This window comes from Hydra viridissima, unplaced genomic scaffold, assembly GCF_058129835.1.
Source record: "Hydra viridissima isolate aposymbiotic clone 2 unplaced genomic scaffold, HvirCarnegie_v1 scaffold_9, whole genome shotgun sequence".
Taxonomy (NCBI): Eukaryota; Metazoa; Cnidaria; class Hydrozoa; order Anthoathecata; family Hydridae; genus Hydra; species Hydra viridissima.
Genome location: NW_028324308.1, coordinates 16,475,005 through 16,498,519, shown reverse-complemented (window position 1 = coordinate 16,498,519; position 23,515 = coordinate 16,475,005). Strand labels below are relative to the sequence as shown.

The 23,515-nt window shown below is 27.4% G+C and overlaps 1 protein-coding gene across 1 annotated transcript; it reads right to left on the bottom strand.

Moving 5' to 3' along the window:
* Window positions 1–1,287: 1,287 nt before the first annotated feature.
* On the bottom strand, window positions 1,288–21,544 carry LOC145185243 (protein kinase C iota type-like). Its single transcript, XM_090097985.1, has 20 exons — window positions 20,864–21,544; window positions 20,698–20,762; window positions 17,716–17,837; window positions 17,554–17,643; window positions 17,214–17,264; window positions 16,900–16,982; window positions 13,721–13,771; window positions 13,534–13,611; window positions 12,982–13,072; window positions 12,604–12,752; window positions 12,070–12,239; window positions 11,904–11,990; window positions 11,766–11,815; window positions 8,128–8,213; window positions 7,943–8,030; window positions 7,184–7,309; window positions 6,590–6,669; window positions 6,302–6,391; window positions 5,718–5,836; window positions 1,288–1,589 (listed from the first exon to the last, which is right to left on the bottom strand). Exons 2-20 carry the CDS (start codon window positions 20,733–20,735, stop codon window positions 1,502–1,504), a joined length of 1,737 nt encoding a protein of 578 aa, XP_089954111.1. The 5' UTR covers window positions 20,736–20,762; window positions 20,864–21,544; the 3' UTR covers window positions 1,288–1,501.
* Between the last annotated feature and the right edge of the window lie 1,971 nt (window positions 21,545–23,515).

Below are 23,515 nucleotides of genomic sequence, written 5' to 3'. Positions count from 1 at the left end.
CATTTTTTTAAAAAACATGTTTCAGAGATATTTTTGCTGCTCCCCAAAAATTATAAGTAACAAAAAGAAGAAAAAAAAAACAACAACAACAACAAAGTCGTATTCTTTTTGGCATTCAATCCAATCAATTGGTTGTTGTAGTAAACACTTATTTAAAAACTCAGTGATATTAAGCAAAGGACTGAGGAATAACTAAATGCACTACACATACTTATTTTGCACGGTGGACACGTCAAGAAATTTCTTTTTTCATTTTTTAAAACAGTAAAAAATGTAAAATTTTTTTAACTTTTGTTAGAAAAATTTGTGAAAATTTAACTTTTTCTATTTAAAAAAAATCATTTTTTTACCCCCCCCCCCTCCCGGAATCCCATTTGAGATGCGTAAGTACACCTGACTTAAAAAATCGCAGTCGAACCAGTTCAACCAATGGAATATGTGCTTTACTCTTGAGTAATTTAGCATTATATGTTTTTTTAAGATTAAAATAAATGAATTAAAATAAATTATTTTTTTAAGGCTTTAACAATGACTAAAAGGAAAGATTTTTTCTTTTGCAAAAATAAGATAATACACTTTATTTATAAATACTTATAAATTAACTGCTTTAGAAAATTTTTAGTTATTTTGCATATTATTATTCAAAAAAGTCTCCCAATGCTACATGTATGTCTAAAGTGTAAAGCATCTTTAATGTGCAATCCTTTGATTAATCAATCTTTTTATAATTTGACAGATCTTCTATAACAGGTTGAAAATGACAGAGTGTCTTTTTTGTCTTTAACTTTAACTTTATTTTTATTAGCATTTATGTTGTTTATAAGCATAAAATGTTTTTCGACGAATGCGAAGCAAAAAAAGCACTTTCGAACATAAATACGAAGAATCAAATATCTACCTTATTTTGTTCAAGAACCAACCAAAAAATTGTTACCGTTTCTTATCCAACACATTAAACCAAATAAAACCCACTTAAAGAGCGTGAAGTAAAAGATAACCGGCGCCGATGTCTCTTATTTACAATGCTTATACACCAAATATAATTATATAACTGATGACATAACATTTCAGCATACTTCTTCTCATAAACAATTGTGCATTTAAATAATTTATCGAGCGGTTTCCAGTAAATATATAAATTGTAATTTAAAATATGTATATTTATCAAGTGAAAATGACAAGTATGTCATAAGTAATAAAATTAAAACATACGAGTAGAGTATACCTAAGAAAAATCGCTTGGAACGTTTAATTAAACTAATTTTTCTATTTAATTTCAACGAAGTATTTTTTTTGCAGTAAGAAAAGTTTTCAAAAAAAATTCCAAAAAAATTACTCAATAGAATAAATTAGCTGTAAAAATCATAAATCATGCTGCTTTCTCATATAACCTATTTAAAAAACTTTTTTTTTTACAAAAAAAAAAAAAAAAATTACTAAATATAAACGTCGAGGATAGAAAAATAAATAGCGGGTTAGCATACACTGATTTTCGCTACAATTAAACAGCATCTTCACTTGACATGAGTAACGGGTTAATGTATTCGAAGCCATCAAATTCCGACTGATCAATTTTATCGAGCATAGACCTAAATAATAAATCATAATAAAGTAAAACCTTACGCTGTAAAAGCCGAGAGACGAGGTGTTTTTTTTAGGAAAGTTTATGCTCCTATTGAATAATAATTAATTTCTAAAAAAAAAATTTAATGCAAAAAAATATTTTTGTGTCAAAGACAAAATTATTTTTATATTTCTCAATACGTCATTAAAGTACGTCATTAAAATACACCGTTTTATGTACTAAACCTTAAATTTGAAAAACAGATAAGATCTTTTATATTCAGAAAACACTTGTAAAAGAAATTGAGGTTGGTCATCATATTGAGTCAGTGCAACTCCTTTCAGCAACTTCGTTTGTCACATGGAGATACCATAAATGTCCTACCATCTTTTTCATTGTGGCCTTAACGATATTCGGTTCATTGTGTTATATCAAGTCCTTTATCAATTGGAAGTCAATCTTTGGAACACATAAAACTAGTAGTGCTGAAAACTAAATTTGTATGTAAATTGTCACAGTAAAAATACAGTTTTTTTCCAAAACCTTTTTCTTTCTTGCATTCAGACAAAACTGCTCATTAAGCATAAATATTTTCAGAATGAAGATAAACTTTGCCACCCAGTAAGGGTGATCAGATGTCATGTATTTGGTAGGTAGATTCCTTACCAAGAAATATAACTGATAACTCCAATAGCTCTTGATAATCATTCTTTGTTTGCCTAATTGAGGGGTTTGCTGTAAAGTATGCTGACACCAATTTCAGACCAATAAGAATGGAAGTGAATAAAAGTCAATACATCAGATCCAGTTGTAACAGGCAAGCTGCATGAACTAATGCTTCTGCACCTCTCTTAAAATAATATTGTCTACAAGCAAGCTAAAAAAGAACTTCCCCAAGAATTAGTCCCAAGAACTCATTCTTGTTTCCTGTGTTAGAATGTATATAAAAAAGCATACTACTACAACACTTTCGTTAATATTCCACTCTCCATAAATTATACAAAAGATGATAACTTTTTTGTACTCAGTACCTTATCTCCTCCTCGTCCTGATACCGATATCAGAAATTGGTCTACATATTTTACTTAAGAACATTTTTGAAAACCTTAATCGCTTTAGCAGAATTCATTTTAAAACAAGGGGTTTTTCTTTCGCTATACAGCCTCGAAGGCTGTCTTCTTGTAAACAATGACGAATGGTTGGGGCTGACATAACTACATGATACTGCTCTTCCATTTTGGTTTTTATTTCATTAGAAGTTAAAAAAGGATCTTTTTTTACTCATTCTTACAATATGGTGGTCCAAATTGGTTAAAGTTTTTCCTAGTGATGGCTTTCAAAATTTATTACCAGTGGTATTGTTTTTCAATATTTTTACAACAGTTTTGAGCCAATTTTCTAGAAAACCTTAGTTGACACGACATTTGAGAAATGTTAACTCAATTTGATAACAAATATAAAACTATTTTTCTTTTCTCTACACATTTCTACACAGTAATTTTTGTTGCACCCCATGTTCATATACTACAAAAAAATGAAACTACAAATAATATTTAAAAGGTTCTAGTTCTCACTAAAAAAATTTTATTGAAAAACTCCAATATATAATAACAAATGGGATTCTCAACTAGGATGTGCTATTTAATTGAGCACATTCACACAACAAAATTTGAAAGTAAAAGTTTTTAATATTACATTGTCGTATTTATGTCCATAATGCAAGTTCCAACTTGTAAGTTATCGTAGGAAATACCATTAAAATGAAATACATAGAAACACACTGTAAAATTCAATTAAAAGAAAATAATGCGGGGTGCGCTATTTTTATGATCAGTACTGTGTGTGTCATATATATATATAAAGGGTGCAAGGGGAGAACCAGTGATGTCCCATTTTTTGATTTTTTGAGCTATTCCCCTTACTATATAGTAAGCCTGTTGCTACATCCTTACAAATATATAAATCATTAAAGTAAAAATTAAATCACCCCTAACTTTAAACATGAAAAAAGTATCATAAGGAGGTATCACAAGGAGATATCCAAATCTTACTATAAAAGAGCATTGTTCATAACAATCTGCCTTAAAGCCAATCAAAATCCTTTTATGATGTTACACTTTGCTATTATTATAAAGGCAGATAAATGCAAATATTTTGAAATTACAGAAAATCCAAAAAAAAGACAAAAGCTTGATTGAAAGTGGGAAAGAGAAAGAAATGAACAATTATCATCACATGTGATTATCAATCACCATCACATGTGCCATCCCTGATACTGCAAGTGTTATATTTTTAAATAATGACACCGAAATAGAGGGAACTATTACTAGCACACTTTAACAAAATACAAAGTAATGATCAGCAAGACACTTTTTTTGTTTCAATCATTAAGGTCATAAAATAAAAAAGATCTCAATAAGTAGAAGAAACACCATTACTACATGACCACTCTTATGACTCACACTAAATGATTCTCTTATTGGATTAAAGTGGCAAAAGATGAAAGTACTGTCAGGATTCCAGCTTGCATCAACACTTTTTTAATCTTTGGCATTGGAAAAGCAAAAGTAGAAAGAATCAGAAAAGCTCTTGTTAAGACTGGTGAGTATATGAGAATATATAAAATATTATTTACTAAAGAATTATTCAAATAAGTAATCAAACAATTAATATAACAATGTATAAATGTAATTTAACCATTTTTCACTCAATAATTACAAAACAATTTATTCAACTTGACAGCTAACAATGTTAAACAGCTAGTTAAACTACTTGATTATATTGGTTCTGTAAATGCTTAATTTTTAGGAGTTCCTCCTATGAGCCTACAAGGATAATACAAAAACCCATATCTTGCCTTTTCTGAACATATTGTGAATAGTATTATTGCTCATATCAAGTCTTTTAGAGGACGAAAAAGCCATTATGCTTTGGATGATACTAGAAAGCTTTATCTTCCAGAGCAAGTTAATTGATGAGTATAAGGAGTGCTTTCCACAATAAAAAGTTTGTTGTGAAAACTACAGCATGCTGCAGCATTATTTTGATCACATTCTCTCAAAAGATGTATCACATTTGGAGCTATTTTGGAATTCATGTGCAGGACAAAATAAAAATTGGACAATTTTATTTTTGCACTTTAATGTAATAAATAAGAAATGCTTCCAAGAAATCAAACTTTTCCAATATGAAATAAGTAGCTTGAACTTGAATTTGCATTATATTACTATCCAATTTTGAATAACCTTAATTTTAAGTAAATTTTTTTTTTTTTTTTGTAATAATTTTATTTTTTTTTTGTATTCTTTTGATAATTTTAAAATTTTCTTCTTTTTGCATATAAATACCTCATAATGGAAGGGAAAGGGTGTTTTATGAACCTAAAAACTGGCTTAAGTCTCAAATATCTAACCAAACGTTAGATATATGGGAAATTGTAAAGCACTGAAATAAACGTTAGATATTTTGGAATGAAGTAAACATTTATTTTAGTTTATTTAAAAAATATCATTAGATGATTCATGTTTAATTCGAATTTATATGAATGTATGTATGCATGCATGCATGTATGTATGTATGTATGTATGTATGTATGTATGTATGTATGTATGTATGTATGTATGTATGTATGTATGTATGTATGTATGTATGTATGTATGTATGTATGTATGTATGTATGTACCTGGATTGTACAATTTTCAGCGCTTTACAATTTCCATTTACAACAGGTGTAAAATTTTCTTCTTTTATTTTCCATACCTTTTTAGATGATTCATTGTTGCTCTTATACATTTCAGTATTAAAAGATTTTAAGTGCTTGGCATATCTTAATTTGAAGGATGTTTTGCTGATACCATAATAGGTTTTTTCTTTTGTTTCTGGGTTGTTGGAGGTGACAATAGCTTGATAAACTTGATAATTGTTGATGTAGGACACTTAGTTTTATTCATGCAGTTACAAGTTTTTTCTCTGATATTGTTATTTTTTTTTTATAGAATATGGTGGTTGTGTGAATTTATGATGTCTTTCATGCTTGGTATGCCAAACATAAGCATACATACTACTACATATATTGCATATATTACATATATTGTCATATTCTAATATGTGTAAATATAAAAACTTGATAATGCATTTACATATAAAAACTTACGGATCATCAGGCGTCAAATGTACAGGCTCTGTAGTGAACTGAGGGTCAAAGTTTGATAAAATATCATGCTCTGCATCAACCTTTGGTTTAAACGGAGGAGCAATTTGTCTGCGCTCAAGCTATAAAGGAAAAATATTTAAATAAACACAAATAAAAATATTTAAAGTTTTTTTATGAAAAAGAAATTTATAAAAAAAAGACAAAAAACTTTTTTTTAAAGAAGAGGTCACAAAAATATTGTGCTTGCAAAATTAAAAAAATAATATTGTAATAAAAAAATTAAAAAAAAAAAAAAAAAATTACTGTGAAAAAGAAATTAAAAAAAAAAATTATTGTGATAAAGAAATTTAAAAAATATTATCGTGATAAAGAAATTTAAATAAATTATAATATTAAAAAAAATTTAAGAAATTGTGATAAAGAAATTTTTTTAAAAAAAATACTGTGATAAAGAATTCTTAAAAAAAAAATAATATTGTGATAAAAAAAATTTAAGTAGACCAAATTTAGTAGAAAGATACAGTTGTAATAAAATCTCTAAACTCTTAAAACATGTGACAACTAAAATAAAAATTTTAAATTACCGCCTCCCAGTCCATGGGTTTAAAAAATATATGTGATTGAATCTCACTAAAACCTGTCTGTAAGTGACAACCCAGACGATCTTCAGGATTCTGAACATAAAGAAATATTCAATAAGACTATGAAAATCACAAGGAAAATATGTCAATACTGTTACTGAAGACTATAACTAACAAACATGCCAAAGATGTCGCTGATGAAAACAGTATTAGAGATTGTTGTGTTAGTGATATGATACACACTTATAAGTGATTTTGTAATGATCAAAGTATGCATTACAGTTAACTAACCTTATTAAGAAATCCTTTAAGACAAGAGGCTGCCTTTACAGAAAGAGATCTTGGAATTCGAATTGGTTTCTCCAAAATTACTATTTAAAAATAATTAAATATATATATATTTTTTTAAGCTATAATAATTCCAAATAAATAAATATATTACATGTTCAACTTCTTTATATTTAAAAAAACCATTACTTATAATCATGATTTTAAGTAATGGAAAACCAGAAAGATTCAGATTATAAGAAAAAAATCAGTTGTAAGTTACTGTAGAGTTATGATTACAACTAAAAAATATATCAAAAATTTTCAATAACATGTTTTCTATAAGATTTCTACAACTGCATATTTTATTATTATATTATTATAATTTATCATGTATTATCATAATCAATATATTCAACCAATAAAATATAAAGTAGGAAATGTGAAACATTTATAATACATTTTAATTACTATAAAACAAGTGTTAATTATTATTTTAATATTGTTTTATATTGCTTTTTTATGCTTGCATGTTTCAAGATTATTAAGTGACAGCGAGACAAAGAAAAAACAAACTTCATACTTTTTCAGGCTTTTTATTGGTTTTCTAGAGCTCACCTTGGAAAAGATAATCTTCAGTATTCTGATCAGGATTATCAGTTGCCGTGACAATATCAAATGGAGACCGACCAGCAAGCATTTCATAAAGTAACACACCGAGTGCCCACCAGTCAACACTTGCACCTAAAAGAAAAATAATGAAAGAACAATTCTTTCTTATATTAAAATAATAAATAAAATTAAGAAACAGTGGTTGTACCATTATGATAAGGAAAATGCTAAAGAAAACTGTATTATTTCAGAAACAGCTAGCATTTCAAAACTGCACCAACTTCATTATTGTTTACAAAAAAAAAAAAGATTAATGCAATTTAAATAGTTTTCAATCAAGAATTTTTTTTGAAAAGAAAGTTTTTTTAAACATTACCTCAAATCATACACATTTTTTAAAATCTAACTACCAATAAAAAAATAAACAGTGTAAAAACCAAAAAATCTTTTTGAAATTTTGTAGTTAAATTCAAGTATTGTATTAAAAATCAGATTTGTAAACCTATTTTCAGAGAAAAACATACAAGATTTAACATACAAAAGTTATTTAAAAGGTTTTCAGCTGAGAAATGCTGCAAAAGAATTTGGCCAGATATTTTAAATTTAATTTTAAATCTTCTTTTCAAATTAGTTAAGAAAAAATCTTTATCCAGTTTTTTTTCTTTGATGGTTTTAAAATCTTAAAGAAATGATTACAGTTTGTCAAAGTGAACTCCTCAAAGTTAAATTGATGGATGGTCAATCATTATTTGTGATCAAATTTACCATAATCTTCTCCTCTTAATATTTCAGGGGCGATGTAATTTGGGGTACCACAAAAAGTACTGGTTTTCTCTCCAGGATGTAGTCCTTCCTAAAACAAAAACATGCAAATAAGCAAAACGAAGAGAAAAAAAATCTAAAGAAAAACAATAATCATCTCTTAACACAAAGTAATAAAAACCAGGTACCTTGCACATGCCATAGTCAGTAAGCTTAATATGACCATCAGGGTCTAATAAAACATTGTCTAACTTTAAATCTCTGTAAATTATACCTAAAGAAAGTTACACACTGTGTTATTAAAAAACAGCACTTCTCAACAGCATAGAAACCAATCAGATTACAGATAATTCTAAAATAAAGCAGAAAATAATTAAAGCAAACTTTATTCACGCAGATACTGGGATGTACATACTTATTATGTATGTGCATGTCAGTATCTGTGTAAATAAAGTTATTTTTTTTAAAACTATTTAAAACCAAAATTATCATTCATTCAAGTTAAAATTATATTGTCAAAATATTTTTTCAAAAGTTTTCAAACTTTTTTTTCAACTTTCAAACTTTAAATAGTTTTGTTGAACTAGAATGCAATTTTATTGTTTAAAATTTTTGGAAATTACACTTAATTGTTTTAGGTAGCTTAAGGTAACCTTTTAAAAATTTGCCCCCCCTTCTCTGGAAAGGCTCCTGGTAACATCCAGGTATTTACTAAAGGCAAACAAAAGGGTGCATTTTATAAAAAAGTGTAAAGGTAGATTTTATGCATTTCCATTTTCTTTAAAAAAACATAACATTTGAATTATAGAAATACCATAATAAGAAACATTGAAACTAGTTAATATATTGCTATTTTGTAACTAAGTTTAACTGATATTTAAAGTAAGCAAAAATGTTGTTTTTTTTTTAAAAAAAAGAAGGTTATACTTAAATTTTGTTAATAAATGATATTGAGAATTTTAGTATTTTATGCAAATTTTAAGCTAAAAAATAAATAACATGTTTAATATGGAGAAATGTGACATTGGAAAAATTTGCAACATTTGTTACCACAAAACTGGATTTTCTAGAAAAACAAGATTTTATTCAACTCAAAGATATTTTTTGTGAACACCAAGAAATAATGTGGCTAGCAAATTTGATGTTGAATTATATTGTTGTAACGGATGGTTTTTAAAAATCTGGACTGACTTTAACTGACTTTTAAATGTCACAAGCTAAACTATTTTTTTTTCATGCTTACATCCATTTTAAAGCTCATTTAATTCTCTATAAGTTAATTTACTTGCTTTTAGATAATTGTTAAAAATTAAGAAAAAAAATGATGTCCAAGCAAGAAGAGGTAAGAAAACAGATTTACAAATTCTACTTGAATAATAAAGTGCAAGGTAAAAAGTTCACTGTAGATCACTTCAATGCTGAACAAATTCCAAGTAGTACTATCTATGATATAATAAAATGTTCTCAGAACAATTCTAAGCACAAAAGAGTGCAAGGAAGTGGTCATGAGGCCAAAATCATGACCCCCAAGATCATCAATTGTCTGAAAAACATGTTTGACCAGTGACAGGGTTTCAATGAGGCAAGCCAGTCAAAAATTTCGATGCAGTCATTCACATATCATTAAAACTCTTGCCAAGTACACTGACAACCTATACCAAACATACTATACCTGACCGACAAGAGGGCCAGAAAGAGCAAATCAAGACTGGCATTGATCATCTTTATTGTGATTTTCAGGGAAAAATGGTCATCCTTGATGATGAGTCTTACTTTACGCTGTCGCACTCGACAATCAATGGAAAACGACACCTACTACTCCAGTGACAGACAAGACTCCACCAAGCGTTAAATATCAAAAAAAGTGCAAGCTCAAACCTAAGGTGCTCATCTGGCTGGCTGCTTCTGACAAAGGTATTTCTGAGCCATTTTTTGTCCCCAGCAGCTTTGCAGTCAAAAAAACCATCTACGAAGACGATTGTATTAAGAGAAGATTAGTGTCGTTCATCAACACTTATCATACCAATGGCATATAATATTGAAGGAGCTTCTTTAAAAACAGAAATAAACAGCCCCAGCACCAGCATCTCAAACAGTAAGATAAACAAAGATCATGATCCAGACAGTTTAATGTATTAAATCAAATAAAAATTTCAATGACTAATGCCTACTGCCATAAAGCACAAATATTAACACTAGTACCGAAATCATGAAAATGTAAGAAGATATCAAACAACACTGAAGTATCTGAGTATTTTTTTAAAATTCAATGAAAGCTGAACAAGAGCAAAAAGATTCTATCATTACCAGGGAAAAAAAAAAGGGAAACCCTATTTCACTAGAAACAAATAAAATAGTGATTAACTTTCATCAAAATTTTCAAAAATGATACCTAAGTGTATGCATACATCTTGAAGTAACTACTGAGGAGATTTTTGGATTAATTTTAATAATCTGTCATGTAAAAAGAACATTAAAGAATTCTTTTTTTAAATCCAAAATAAAGGGAATCTATTTTAAGTTATTTTCAAAAAAGAAACTCAACCAAAGTTAGAAAACACATATTAAGGTGATAGAGGTAAGGTAGGCATTGTTCTGTATCATCATTCTATTCATATTAATTTAAAAACAATAAGTTCTAAAAAAACAAATTTTGATAAAAATATTGAAGTATTCAATATTATTCCAAAAAAAAAAAAGAGATTTCATTAAACATTAAAAAAATGGAAGCATGTTTTTCGATTGTATTGTTTTTATGATGGATTTTGGTGGGTAGGTATTGCTGAAGATTTAAGTGAACTTGATATAAAAGTCAAATTCATGAATCCCCAAGGAACAGCTAAATTTTTTATTGGAAAAATAAAGAAATAACAAGTGCTAGGTTCTCAATTCCAAATTTATATGCTTAATTTCTACACCCACAACAATACCAGGTCAGACATATCTGAATATATCTGATTTATATTTAAAGAACATCAGCAGTTGAAAAAAAAAAATTAATCATAATTGGAATGCTATTTTCATAATTTTATTTAGTCATCTTTTCATCCAAAGAAGGCAGTTGTCCTTTTTGCCTCCCCCTTTGCTACCAATGACAATATTAGTTCTAAACCAGTCACTAAATAATACTATGCTGAAAAGTTTCAGTTTAAAAAATGTTTTTTTTTAAAAAAATTTCAATGTTTCTTGTTATAAAATTTATGTTTTAAAGATGCCAAAAATATGTTGTTTTTTTTAATGGATAATTTGATCAAGTGTAAGAGAGATAGACTATGAATTTTACTTTTTTCAGTAGGCCTCAAAAAAGAAAAAAAAAAAAGATAACATAAAATGAAACTTTTTCCCATTGATTTAGGGTGACAGCCTACATTATAGCTATAAAAATCAATAATTTACAAGTCAATATTTTAAAAAAGAATTGGAAAAACAAGGTATTTTTTGAGACTATCAAGTCCTGAGAGTGCTATTTTTGAATTACTTGAGTAAAAATTTAATGGGGTTCTAAACTTTAAGAAAATTCCCAAAAAATATTATTAAGATATTAAGTTGCTTTTTGGTTTTTCACATTGTTATTAAAATGCTGAATCAGCATAGTTTCAGCTGATCTTAAGAACCCATTTGTATTTTTAGTCAGAACTTTTAAAACTATAATTTATTTATTGTAGACTAAAAATATTCTGAGATTCTGAGACATAAGGGTGACAAAAAAGGTTTACTTTTTTTTCTTTTGATGATTTCATATGGAATAACCCAACTGTTTTTGTTAACAACATAAAAATATACACACAAACAAATGTGAGCAAGAAAATTTTTCTAAAGAAAGAACCTTTTTCATGCAAGTAGTTTAAAGCACAACAGATTTCAGCTGCATAAAACCTAAACAAATGAACAAAACCTTTGAAAGTTTCATCAGAAAATTTTTTAATTAAAAATTTAAAAATAAAGACTTTAAAAACACACACACCTAGCATGTGATTCTTCTAGTCTTCTCATTCGCTGCATATGGAACATTAGATCACCACCATTTACAAATTCAATGACAAAAAATAACCTAAATTACACAAATGAAACACACAAAGAACTAACAACAATCTGCAACTGAGAAGTGAAAGCCAAAAATAAAAAAAAACCTGCTCCTTGACTGAAAACATGAGTGAAGCCCAACAAGAAATGGATGGTTTGAAGCAATTTCAAACACATGTTTTTCTGTTTGTACCCAGTCAATATCTTCATCATCATTAACTAACTCTTTTTTAATAACTTTCATAGCATATATTCTATCAGTTTCTTTCAGCCGCACCTAAGCAAAAAATTTCACTCAGTAAAGCATTCTGAATTTAAATTAACAGACTTTTTTAAGCTTGATTTACTTTGGAGTTCTTGACATTTCAAAACAGGGTACCATAAATTAATTGAAACTGAAATTTATTCAAAAGCAACTACTTTAGTAGCTTTGGGAGCAACTTTTGAATATTTCATATTTTTAATCTCTTTATTTTTAACTTTTAACATTTTTTGGTACTTTTACTTATTGAAAATTGAAATTTTTTTTGCAAAGCAAAAACAGGTGTTGTTGAATGTTTCCATTGTATAAGTGTTGCATTAAAATATATATATATATATATGTATTTTAAAAAAAAGAACTTGAAGAACAAAAATAATACCATCATCACTTTAGCATAGCTTCCACGGCCAATGACACGTATAAATTCAAAGTCATTAAGACCAATGCGAAATCCATTTGAAGGTTCAATATCTCTATCAACAAAATCTGTTTTAACAAGACCTTTGCGACGCGAACCAGGACTTCGACCTGGAACATTTTGAATTATTAAAACCTATCAGTATTTTATTATACATGATACAATTTGATAAAAGTTTGAGAGTAAATAAATTTTAGCATTACAAAACTATCAAAAATGTTAAACTTATTGGAAATTTTTCTTAGCTTAAGGTGCAAACAAAAAAAAAAAAGAACCTTTAGGAGGCTTTTTACTATATTTTTTTGTTGTTACCATGCAATAAAACTTAAATATACACACCACTTCTGACAGAACCACTTAAAGAGACCACTTCATTCACAATTCCAGTAGGAGGCATACTATGAGATTGTGAGAGCCCAGTATGTGGTATCTAAAGAGATTTTAATTGAATCTGATATAGATTTAAACTTTAAACAGACAACCTCATCCAAAAACAAACTTTTCTGAAATATAACAACACATAAAAAAACTATATTATAAATACATATTGATTCTCAAGAAATCTAAAAAATTTATACACAAAAAAATAAAGAGATGTTAAACAAAACTATGCTTATAAAGTGGAAAATTACAAAGAAACTATGCTAAGTGATTTGTAAGGAAACAAATTTATAATAAATCCTGTTAAAAAAACTCCTGACATTAAAAACTGAAAATTTTGTGTTTTAGATTTAAATTGTGTGCATTTTTGCACCAACTGTAAAAGATGATTAATGAGGACAGGATACATATTATATTTTAAATGATATGATAAATATTATATTTTGATCGATTATTTTTCTTTTTTACTGTGTTAATATGATTAGTAATCAATAAAACTGTAAAAAATACCTGTTGACCACAAACAAGCTTGACAACTCTATGGCATCTCTTATGCACCATATATTTGCAGTTCATGCATTTTACACCCTACCAATTAAAATATCTTCATTATATTTTTAAAAGTGTTAATTGTTAAATATTTTTAAAATGTATAAACAGCAATCAAATATAAATATTCAGTTGAAAGATTGCTTACCTGTCTTCCTAGTCCCCAAATGAAATCTTTGCAGATAGGACAAGGGGTCATCTAAAAATTTCATCAGAAATTATCTCTTTATTAAAACAGAAAGTAGAAGGTTTCTACCAACTCCATTACTTAACTGAGATGCTACACAAGGGTTTAGTTTAACCCTATTTTTAAAACAAACTTACCAATTAGTTTTCAGCAATATTAGAAACAAATTTATGTAATCTATAACTTCTTGTTTCAATTAGAATTTTTTTTTTTTTAGAATTAATAGAGAAAACTTGGAAACTTAAAATGGAAACTTACAACTTTATTTTGAAAAATTTCAGTCAATTGTATAGACTCAATGTATTTAAGGTAAAACTGTACCTTCAGAGACAATCTTTTACCAATTAATAAATTGTGTTAAACTGTGACATTTTGTATACTCAAATTATACCCTTGATTATCAAACTTATCAAACTAATGTTTACATGGTACACAAGCAGTGTATAAACTAAAAACTGGACCTTCAAAGACAATCATTTATCAATTAGTTAGTTGTGTTAAACTGTCCAGTGTATAAACTTAAGTGAGAGAATTAGGGTGTCACAAAACAGGTACTACTTTTAATTTCAAAGTGCTCTCTACTGATTCATATTCTATAGGCCCTGAATGACCCCCCAGTTTTTTTTTTTAGGTTTCTATGTTGATAGTGATAGATAAAATTCTCAGTTTTACTGTTTTGTCTTTGAGCTGACTTGTCTTTAACAAAAAAACTCAAGTTTTCCACTTTAAATTTACATAGAGAAAGTAGTGTATAATAATAGATGTTGATGCAGCTTTCTCAATCTTCAGTGTACATAGTTACCCTGGAAATTGAGCTGCACCAATAACTTGTGGATAAACATTATAGTATTATTTATCTTTTGATTTAATATTTAACATATCTTGTGAAAAGCAATGAGGAATAAGATCACAAGTGCCCCTCTCCTGCTGATTTAAATATGCCATTCACCCTATTACATACTTACATAGTTTCTGTTACATAATTTCTGATTGTTACATAATTTCTAACTGATTATTTTAAGTTTTAAATGTCATTGAAAAGGTACAGTATAATTACCTGTTAAAGTACCCACTTAGGGATTTACCTCAAAAACAGCTTCCATCCAGTGATGATATTTTAAGATACTATCAATTTATCCTCTACAAGTCACAAGTACATACCCAGTTCTATTAATGTTGGTTGCAAGTTAAAATCAAAATCCAAGTGTGCTGTTTGTGAAAACTTCGTTTGTAAGTTCCAGGAAATCCCTGTTTGTTATCTTGGGTTAAGAGAATTTGGACAAATGCTGGGTTTGGCAAGGAATTTGTGGTTTTGTGTACAACATTAAGCTCAAAATCATTTAAGCCCATGTAAAATACAAGAAATCAATGATATTCTCCACTCTGAACTAGGACAGCAGCCCTGATAACCGAGATAAGTGAGAAGATTTCCTCACATCTCTACAAAGAACTTTAAAAAGGAAAAAAATCCTTGCTAATGCCAAGCTGGAAGATATAAAGCAATATGATTTTTTGCCAGATTCTTAAGAGATGTAATTTATATAATATAACTTTGAAACAAAATCTAATCATTTCATTTTTATTTGTGCTACATTTGAGAAGATTAAATCAACTTCAAAAATCTATAAACAAGATTTAAAAAAAAACTTGCCATATTATATACTTGCGTAATGTTTCATATTGTTTAATAAGCTTATAACTGGTATATAAATTCCTTTTAAATATTTACAAAAATATTATATTAAAAAATATACAAAAAACATACAAAAATATTAAATCCTATCCTTGGTTTGGTCATCTTCCTAAAAAACAAATATAACTTAATTTATACTTGTCTTAAGAGATTTAAATCTTTTCTAGGTGAAGATCAGAATTTGGAAAATAAAGGATACATAGAAACAAGGGTAAATGGAGATGTAAATTTGAGAAAGAACAAGTTAGATAAGTTGTAAGATAAAGAATTGGAAAGATGGAGGGAATTAAAGGAAATCAATAATGTTTTAGTGTCACATGACTCTATGACAGAAGATATTCAGCAGGAATTAAAAGCTGTTTGCTGCAATTTCTTATGTTCCAGGGTTCTTTAAAAATTTTTTAGGGTTTTAGACTTAATTATTTGAAAGTTATCCAGACAGCCTATGCCTTGAGAAAAGTCAATAAGAAGATTAAAAATGCTTTGATTATGAGCATAGGGCACCATACCTGGTACTTAACCCCCCAACTCTTTGTGTTTTCCTTGGGGAATGAAGAGGTCTCATATAAAACAAAGCTACAAAAAGGAACATTATGCTGCAAAAGGAACATTATGCTGCAAAAAGGAACATTAAGCTCCTTCAAGATTTTATTGCAGCAACCAGAGAAAAAAATTTGACCAAAAAGGAGCTTGGAAATTGTTAAGAAATTTGTTTGTTTTTTTTTTTTTTTTGGTCTAAATTTTCACTTTTGCTTTGCTAACAAATATTATTTTTCATTTTTTAACTTATTTTTCTTATTAAATATTGATTTATAAATGCGAACAAACAAGCTTAAATAGTGAAAATTGCAAATGATTTACACATATCTTATTGTTTTCTTATTTCCAAATGAAAAGAAAAATCACAATCTAAACCTGGTGGTTTCTATTGAGGATGAGTCAGCTTAACACTGAAATCCATCACTTTCAGTCATAATAGAGCCCTAAAACATTTTTTAAGTACTCATTTTTAGGGCCATCGAATGGAAATCAGTAGAGAACTTTTTTGGTTTTATTTTTGTGGCACCCTACTGGATATGTAATAGAAAATTAAGAAAGGTCCTTTTTGCAAAACATGTCACTTATAAATACAAAATTTATAGTGCTAAAATGTTATAAGTTAATACAGAATGCACTATGTGTAATTGTGATATATAAAAAAGGTCAATTTTAAATTTAACTTTATATGATATCTTAAATTTATTTCTTGAATTTAATTACTTTAATAAAAGTTTCATTTCTAGAAATAGTTGTTTAGAAAGTTTAAACATTATTCATTATATTATTGTTTTTGGTATTACTATTAGTATTTTTATCAATATCATTTTTATTATTATTATTTTTATTATTATTGTTCTTGTTATTATTATTAATAATATCATTACTGTTATACATAAAACAGTATTACCTTTCCAAATCGACGAGCAACAAAGGAGTGACCATTAAATTGATAAATTTTGCGCCACCTGCGAGCACCACGTCTGTATAAACCTAAATGAAACTTAAGATAAAGAGTTTTAGAAAAAAAAAGAATGAGTTTAGAATGCTGATGTCTTTGAAATAGTTTTTTTTTTAAAAAAAAAAAATTAAACTTATCAACATCGTAGCATTGTAGTTATGAAAACATTTATGAACTCTTTAGTAGGTAAAAGTTTCATTTTATGATTAAATATCTTTAGTTATATCATTATAAAAGTATACAAGAAAAGCTAAAATACTTACGATCTTCTCCTGGAAGTAGCATTCCTGGTTTTTCAGGTACTCCTTTAAAAACTAAAAAACACAGATAATCCTTAAAAAAAATAAGAACTTTTATCATGAAAAATAAATATCAACATGAAAAACTGAAAAAGTAGGAAGAAAAAAGAAGAAAAGCTTCAAACTTGAACACTTTGAAAAAAAAAAACTATTCAAAGCAACCAAACATATGCATTAGGAAAAAATTCAAAGAGTTGGAAAAAGCTCAAAAAGATAAAAATGAAACTAAACTTATGAATTGACAAAAATCTATAAAAAGAATTCTCAATAACAACTCAGACCAAAAATTTAGAAACATTCTTACTATTAATGACAAGCTGAGATTCATCATTTGCAAAAAATAAGCGAATGGCTTCATCTAGTTCAACTTGATTCGATAAAGTACATGCATCACCTAGAATTAATTATCACAAAAGATCATAAAAGTACTTAAATCACTTTTTTCTCCAACAACTTTATTACAAACCTTCTTCATCAATCCATTTCATTGTAAAAACCTCATCATTTTGAAATTTACATAATTCTCGAATGTCATCGCATAAGTCATCAAATCTGATCCCAGTTTCCATTACCAAACACATAACATCACTGAAAAAATTTAAATAAGTAAAAAAAAAAAATTATTCAGAAGTACAATTTTAAAAATAAGAATGGGTTAGTTAATGAATTAATATACAGATACAGCGGAGAAAAGAGAATTAGCCTCACCTTTATTTTTTGTTCTAATTTAACAAAAATCGCAGTGAAACAATTATTAAATCTACTTTATTTCTTATTATCTTCTACTACGACTAAAAAGTTTATAAATTGGTATGTTTAATTAATTACAAATGGAAAAAAAATTTAAATTATTCAATTTGTGGAGAAAATTGAATTAGCCTCATTAACGTTATATACAAAAAAAATAAAGAAAATATTTTGTTTTTATGTTCATTTAATATTTAGTATTGCTTCCTGAATTTTTAATGACTTCAAGTATGCAACTTGACATACTAGTCACAAGATTTTGGATAGTTTCTATAGATATTTCATTCCAAGCTTCTCTGATACGAGCTTTCAGGTCCAAGGTGTTTTCAAACTGCATACTATTTTTATAAACCTTTCTAGAAAGTATTCCCCACAGATTTTCGATTGGGTTAAGATCTGGACTACATGAGGGCCATTCCATTACGTAAATATTTTTTTCTCTAAACAAAGCTTTTGTAAGCTTTGAATTATGGATAGTAGCATTATCTTGTTGGAAAGTGAAATTTTTACCCATCAATTCCTCACCATGTTCAAGCAAACTTATTTCTAATAAGTCAATATAGTCCTGTGAATTCATTTTTGTTGAAATCCATGCCAGTGGAAGATTTCTAGCAAAGGAAAAAGCCCCCCAAACCATAACATTTCCACCACCAAAGTTACGACTCATCCGAGTTATTTTCTCTTTTCGAAGATCGTGCCATTAATATTGATAACCATCAGGATCATCTAGATTGAACTTTTTTTCATCACTAAGGAGAACTTGATGCCACTCTTCTTGCCAAGACATGTGTTCTTTTGCAAATTGTAATCTAACTTCTTTATGACGAGCAGAAAGTTTTGGTTTTGGTTTACGCTTTTTCCAAATTGTGTTTATATCTTCATATAAGATTTGTCTCACACGTTGAACAGATACAGGCAATTGTAAATCAGCACGAACTTGAGATGCATTCATGTGCTGAGCAGCAGCACGACGTACAATAACTCAATTAGTACGATTATCAATTTTACGTTTGCCATCACTTCCCTTTTAAGCTCCATAATTAACGCTAATCTTGAAGTAATTATTAACCACTTTTGCAGATCTTTTGATTTTCTTTGCAATTTCCAGATTAGATAAGCCTGTATCTTTGTATGCTTTGATTACTGCTAATTCTTCATTCTTTAAACGCTTACCACGTCCCATTTCAAATTAAGGTATCAAAAACCAAATGTTAAAAAATTTTTGAGCACTGATTTTGCAGTCTTTGTTTAACTTACAAATAAAAATAAAAAACTAAGTCACAAATGCGTATCACCAGATCAAAATATACAAGTAAACTGAAAATAATTATCGATGAGGCTAATTCTATTTGTTACCGCAAATATCAAGTATTATACATTTTATGGTTTTATCAAATGTACCACAATTTAATTATGCTATATTATAATCTAAAAAGTTGTTGTTTGTAACAATGAATATATATGTGTGTGGATACAAAAGATGCACAGCCCAAACTTGCTTACAGATTTACAAAATAATGGATCAGTACATGGTGAGGCTAATTCTATTTTCTCCACTGTACCAATTAGTTAACAGACAAATTACTGTTATTACACTAATTATTTATTGCACATTAGAATGCTTCATGCTATACTTAACAAACTTAATGATAAAAAAAAGTGTTCTTCAATTTTATTATCATCATCATCATTATTATTATAATTATTACTATTATTATTATTATTATTATTATTATTATTATTATTATTATTATTATTATTATTATTATTATTATTATTATTATTATTATTATTATTATTATTATTATTATTATTATTATTATTATTATTATTATTATTATTATTATTATTATTATTATTATTATTATTATTATTATTATTATTATTATTATTATTATTATTATTATTCTTATTGTTGTTGTTGTTGTTGTTGTTGTTGTTGTTGTTGTTGTTGTTGTTGTTGTTGTTGTTGTTGTTGCTGTTGTTATTATTATTATTATTATTATTACTATTACTATTACTATTACTATTACTATTACTATTACTATTACTATTATTATTATCATCATTTTTATTTGAGGTTTTAAAAATGTCTTTTAAAGAAAAATTTAGTTATCAAATATATCTTTTAAAATGTCAAATTTAAAGGGACAAAAGAGGATGCCATTTTAAGTTCTATTTAATGAAAAATATAGTTTTATTATTAGTTTTTGATTTCATGAACTTTGATTAAAACAAGAGTAACTAAAACAAGAAAAACATTTTTAGATTTTTATGTTTTATAAATGCATATTATTGTATGTGTGTGTTTATAATTTAACCAAACTTAAAGACTGTCAAGAAAAAGACAAGTTATTCCAAATAGGATTAAAGCAAACTTTTTTTTCTGTCTATTTTTTATATGGCTGATTTAATTGTTACAACTTAAAATTAGAATAAATAAAATTTAGAAAAAGTATAAACTGAATAACTAAAAATATGCATAACAACAAAAATATATAGGACATCAAAGGATTCGTGCATATACTTTATAAAAACTTGCATAATACAAGTTATTGCTATTTAGAGGTCTATTTCGAGCTATGCTTGATAAGTCCTTAAAAGCAGCAACTACTGCTATACCAACAATTATACTCAATATCCTAACAACCTTTTAATAGTTACACATGTAAAAAGCTTATTTTAAAAATAAAACACTTACCCATGAAAGGCAACTCTAAGAGGAATTTCTGATTCCATGACTTTGTTTAAACTACTTTATTATATCTAAAAGAAAATGAAATCAATTAAATCATGAATTTGAATGAATTAGAAAATGAACCTCCATAATGAACTTATAATAACCAAACTTAAGATAAATTCCTTACATTTTTATCTGTGTATTGCTCAGAAATTTTCTTTATTTGCATTTCATTATTTTTATCTTAAATGTAAATTTTTCTTCTTTCTAGAGGTGAAGAGTGAATTCATTAAATATATTAGTGAAACATTTAAAAAGAAATACCTAAGTTGATGTATTCACATAAAGATGTGTGAAAAATTTAAATACTTAAACTCATAACCAATAAATAAATTTGATGCACATCTTATTACATTTTATATGATGGTTTCTTCAATCCAATTTTATAAAATCTGAACTTCACATACTTTCTTGTAGCCTTAATAAATTTTTTACTAAGAAAATTCATTTTTTTTATTATTATTATTATTTCATGGAAACAAATTTGTGATAGAATTTCTAATGGATAAACTAATACTAGCTTAATTTACAATTGCAGAGCTAATTTTACTATCAGATTTGGGTTAGGCTACGCATCAGCAATTTTCCACCTCAAAAAACCTTCATAAAAATAAGAACAAATAGTCGGTGTAAACAATAATTTTAGAGCTATTAGTTTAACAGCAACTTTTATACCCATAAAGCAGTCGTTGAAAACAGATTGCCTGCTGTGCGAGCATTCGTCAATTATATAAAATCTATGTTTTTGTATGTGCTTTATGTTGTCAAAGAGGACAAAATTCCATTTAATTCATTCCGTATTGTACATATTATTTTGATGTTTTAGTGACCAAAATAAAGGTAAACTTGGCTTGCAAAAAAACCGTTGCTTTGTATGTCTTCTTGTTAAGTCGCAGAAGGACAGTAATCCTCTAAATAAATGATTTGCGGAGTTACTGCGAAGCAGATTGACTGCCAATAATTAAATTTTCTCTTATTTAAAATCTTTATTACTGGTTTAGTATTAACGTAAATTGATCAATAATATTTATGTGTGTTCAAATTTAGAAAATATGATTAAAAACCTTGAACAAACACATAAAAAAAGTTACTAAAAATCCGTAAAAAAAATCAACTTAGTAACAACTTCGTAAATGTGGGAAATTAAAGTCCTACGATTGAAATTAATATATTTAAAAAAATTTTGTAATGGATTCTTCTGAATATTGCACTTTAAACAACTCAAAGTTGTATATTTTTATGTTATCGAATTGCTTAAAACTAGATACTCGTTTTTTTTTCTTTGACTTAAAAAGCTTTTAGTTCAATGAAATAAAATGGCTGCTGTAAACGCGTCAACTGCTGCTCATAAACAAAATGTCATTTGCTGCTGCAGGAAACTCTTTTGTGCAAGGTAAAAGTGTTTGTATATATAAATGTCAAGTACGACAGACCAAGGACAGCATTGGCGCACTTGCTTAACTTAACTTAAACCAAAATTTTCTAAAATTACTCTTCGGTTAAGTTTTGATTTAGGAATATTTTCTATAATTATTATAAATATTTTATTTAACTATAATTATTTCTTATACCAGCCATTTAATTATATTTAATTAGATGGCTGGTATAAGAATAAAAATTTGCTTAGAGAGTATACCAAGGCAAAAGTTGAGGATAAAAAACCTGGATAAACATGATTTAGTATTAATATCGCAGGATCCTCAACTAAGAGCTCAACTGTTGAATGTATGAAAAACTAAAAATACCGAAGGGTTTTTATTTGGATTGAACTCTTGAGTGAGAATACAAGCATTTACTGAATAAAAACTCCTTTACATCTACCCAAGACCTTGAAAAAAAATTTCATTAAGTTGAAAGTTTCATATTTGCTACGTCATGCTCAGCCTGAGTCCTGTCCAATTTTGCCGAATAGTGTGAATGTTTCTTCTGTTCTAAACCTGCATATCCTAACCTGCATATCCCAATGGTAGAAAAGCCTAAAAGTCTAAAGCCTACACACAATAAATTTAAAAAACTTTAAACTTGATTTTTAAACTTTAAGCACGAAAACCAAATTTTAAAAATATTTAATGAAAATTATGCATTAATACTAAACTATTAAAAAAGGTTTTGATCGAGTGACACAACCAGTGGGGCTCTTTGCTAAAACGTAAAGAAAAAACATTTAATCATTCCTTAGATTAAATTTTAAATTTCTACGACTCTTTCCTATAATAAGTTTTTCTACACTGGGCATCAATTTTTATTATAATACTTTTTAAAATATGATTTTACATTTTGATTAAATAAGTAAAAAAATTAGATGATATTCAATCGAACGATTTGCGACCCAATCAGATCATATTCATGCGTTTAAATCCGGTTAATGAGCGGCCAGTTCAAAGCCAATGCTGTCCTTGGGATAAGGGGTAAGAAAAAAAGATTAATTTTCCAAATGTTTTGCTGCAAACCACTTGGTAGAATTTTAATATGTTATGCCGATCGTTTTATCCGTGTCTCAAGACTAAATTCAATAAAATACATACATACATACACACACATATACTTAAATTATACGAATAAAAGCTGTTGTCTTTCAAAAAACTTTACAAAAGAAAGCTGTTATCTTTCATCTATAGAAGACGTCAGGCCAGTTGCAGATGAAAGAAAACAGTTTTTTATTGTGACAGTCAAACACCTAAAGTTTTTGTGCACATTAAATTAAAAAGTTTTTCTTCTTTTTGTATTTTTGAATTAAAAAATACTAAAATAGTAATCTTAGATTTTATAAAACTATTTT

Coding starts and splice junctions, on each gene's coding strand:
- LOC145185243 (XM_090097985.1), bottom strand. CDS start 20,735: ATGGAATCAGAAATTCCTCTTAGAGTTGCCTTTCATGG. Junction 13,073..13,533: donor AGCTTGTTTGTGGTCAACAG/GTATTTTTTACA, acceptor AAATCTCTTTAG/ATACCACATACTGGGCTCTC. Junction 1,590..5,717: donor CATTTGACGCCTGATGATCC/GTAAGTTTTTAT, acceptor TTTATTATTTAG/GTCTATGCTCGATAAAATTG.